The sequence below is a fragment of the Austrofundulus limnaeus genome, unplaced genomic scaffold, assembly GCF_001266775.1.
Source record: "Austrofundulus limnaeus strain Quisiro unplaced genomic scaffold, Austrofundulus_limnaeus-1.0 Scaffold1171, whole genome shotgun sequence".
Lineage (NCBI taxonomy): Eukaryota > Metazoa > Chordata > Actinopteri > Cyprinodontiformes > Rivulidae > Austrofundulus > Austrofundulus limnaeus.
In genome coordinates, this window is record NW_013953573.1 from 96069 (window position 1) to 97370 (window position 1302).

At 40.9% G+C, this 1302-nt stretch overlaps 1 protein-coding gene across 1 annotated transcript in view; it reads right to left on the minus strand.

Moving 5' to 3' along the window:
* Positions 1 to 910, minus strand: part of LOC106534431 (galactose-specific lectin nattectin) — a 2263-nt gene extending 1353 nt beyond the window's left edge. Inside the window, exons 1-3 of the mRNA XM_014031057.1 lie at positions 785 to 910; positions 546 to 564; positions 168 to 265 (exon numbers count right to left, since the gene is read on the minus strand). Of these exons, the coding sequence (XP_013886511.1) occupies positions 168 to 265; positions 546 to 564; positions 785 to 847 (180 nt within the window). The 5' untranslated portion in view covers positions 848 to 910. The remainder of the gene's footprint in view (positions 1 to 167; positions 266 to 545; positions 565 to 784) is intronic.
* Positions 911 to 1302: the final 392 nt, after the last annotated feature.

The window sequence follows — 1302 nt, forward strand, 5'->3', positions numbered from 1 at the left end:
AAATAAATCAATAAACAAAGCTCAACAAGCAGGAATCTGACAGAAGAAAGTTCTTTTGTCCACACAGAGAGAGTCCAGGTCCAAACCGGGGATCAGACCCAGGACCTCGTTGCTGTGAGACAACAGTGAACCGCTGCACCAGCGTGCTGCTGAGCCCAGTCCAGTACCTCAGCTGTGGCCCAGTCCACCTGACCTCTCACAAACAGGTAACAGTGTTTGTCTCTCTGAGTCCAGCCTGAGGGACAGGTGCAGACCGTGGGGACACCTGAGGACAGAGACACACAGAGACCTTCATCCTCTGCTCGAAACGGTTGTTTTACAGATAAAATAAAGAAGAAATAAAGCTGCAGAGCTGCAGAGCTCATCAGAATCAACAGAAATGAGTTTTATTCTGCAGCTCAGCAGGTTTTATTCAAATTAAAACCTTAAACTCATCTGTTGTTGATTTATCAGACTTTAAACTGAATATTTTCTCTTTGTTTTGTTTCTTTCTGTTTAAAGATGTTTGTTTTACTTCATTACTGCCATAAAGAAAACAAACCAACCTGCTCTGGAGCATCCTGCCTGTAAAATAAAAACGTAAAATAAAGAATGAGAACTGAAGTTTTTACAGGTTTATTAATAAAATCAGGAACTTTATATTTTGGCCAAACAGACCTGTAAATTACAAACTTTATTTTGATTAATATAGGTAAATTAAAAACTATTATTTTATTTAATGCTGGAGAAAAGTTCGGCTGATGTTTCAGCTGTTTTCTTTCTTTAAATCTGTTTTAAAACCTACGTTTACTGTGACGAGCAGAGCAGAGCTCACACAGAGCAGCAGAGACAAGAGAGACGAAGTCATCTGTGGACACAAACAGTCACAACTTCTGTTACTGCCTGTACAACACAACCTGTCCACAAAAGAAACCTTTATTCTGAAAGGACTGCAGCTTTGTGTCTCACTGACACATTCAGCTAAAACACAATTTAAACATTAAAAGGAACAAAAAGAGTCAAACTTCAGTTTTACCTCGTTGAGTGGATCAGATGAGTGGAGGAGGTTCCAGGAGCAGAAACTGGATGTCTGTGAGAGACAGAGCTGCAGGTTTTATACTGACAGTGCGTCCCGCAGCGTGTCTCCTGAAGACCAACAAACGTCTCCAAGAACTCATGAAACCAAACAAACATATCAGGTTTCATCAAACAGTCTGCTGCTCAGGTGAGAAATACATCTTTCTGTTTAAACTGTCATCCATCCATCCATCCATCCATCCATCCATCCATCCATCCATCCATCCATCCATCCATCCATCCATC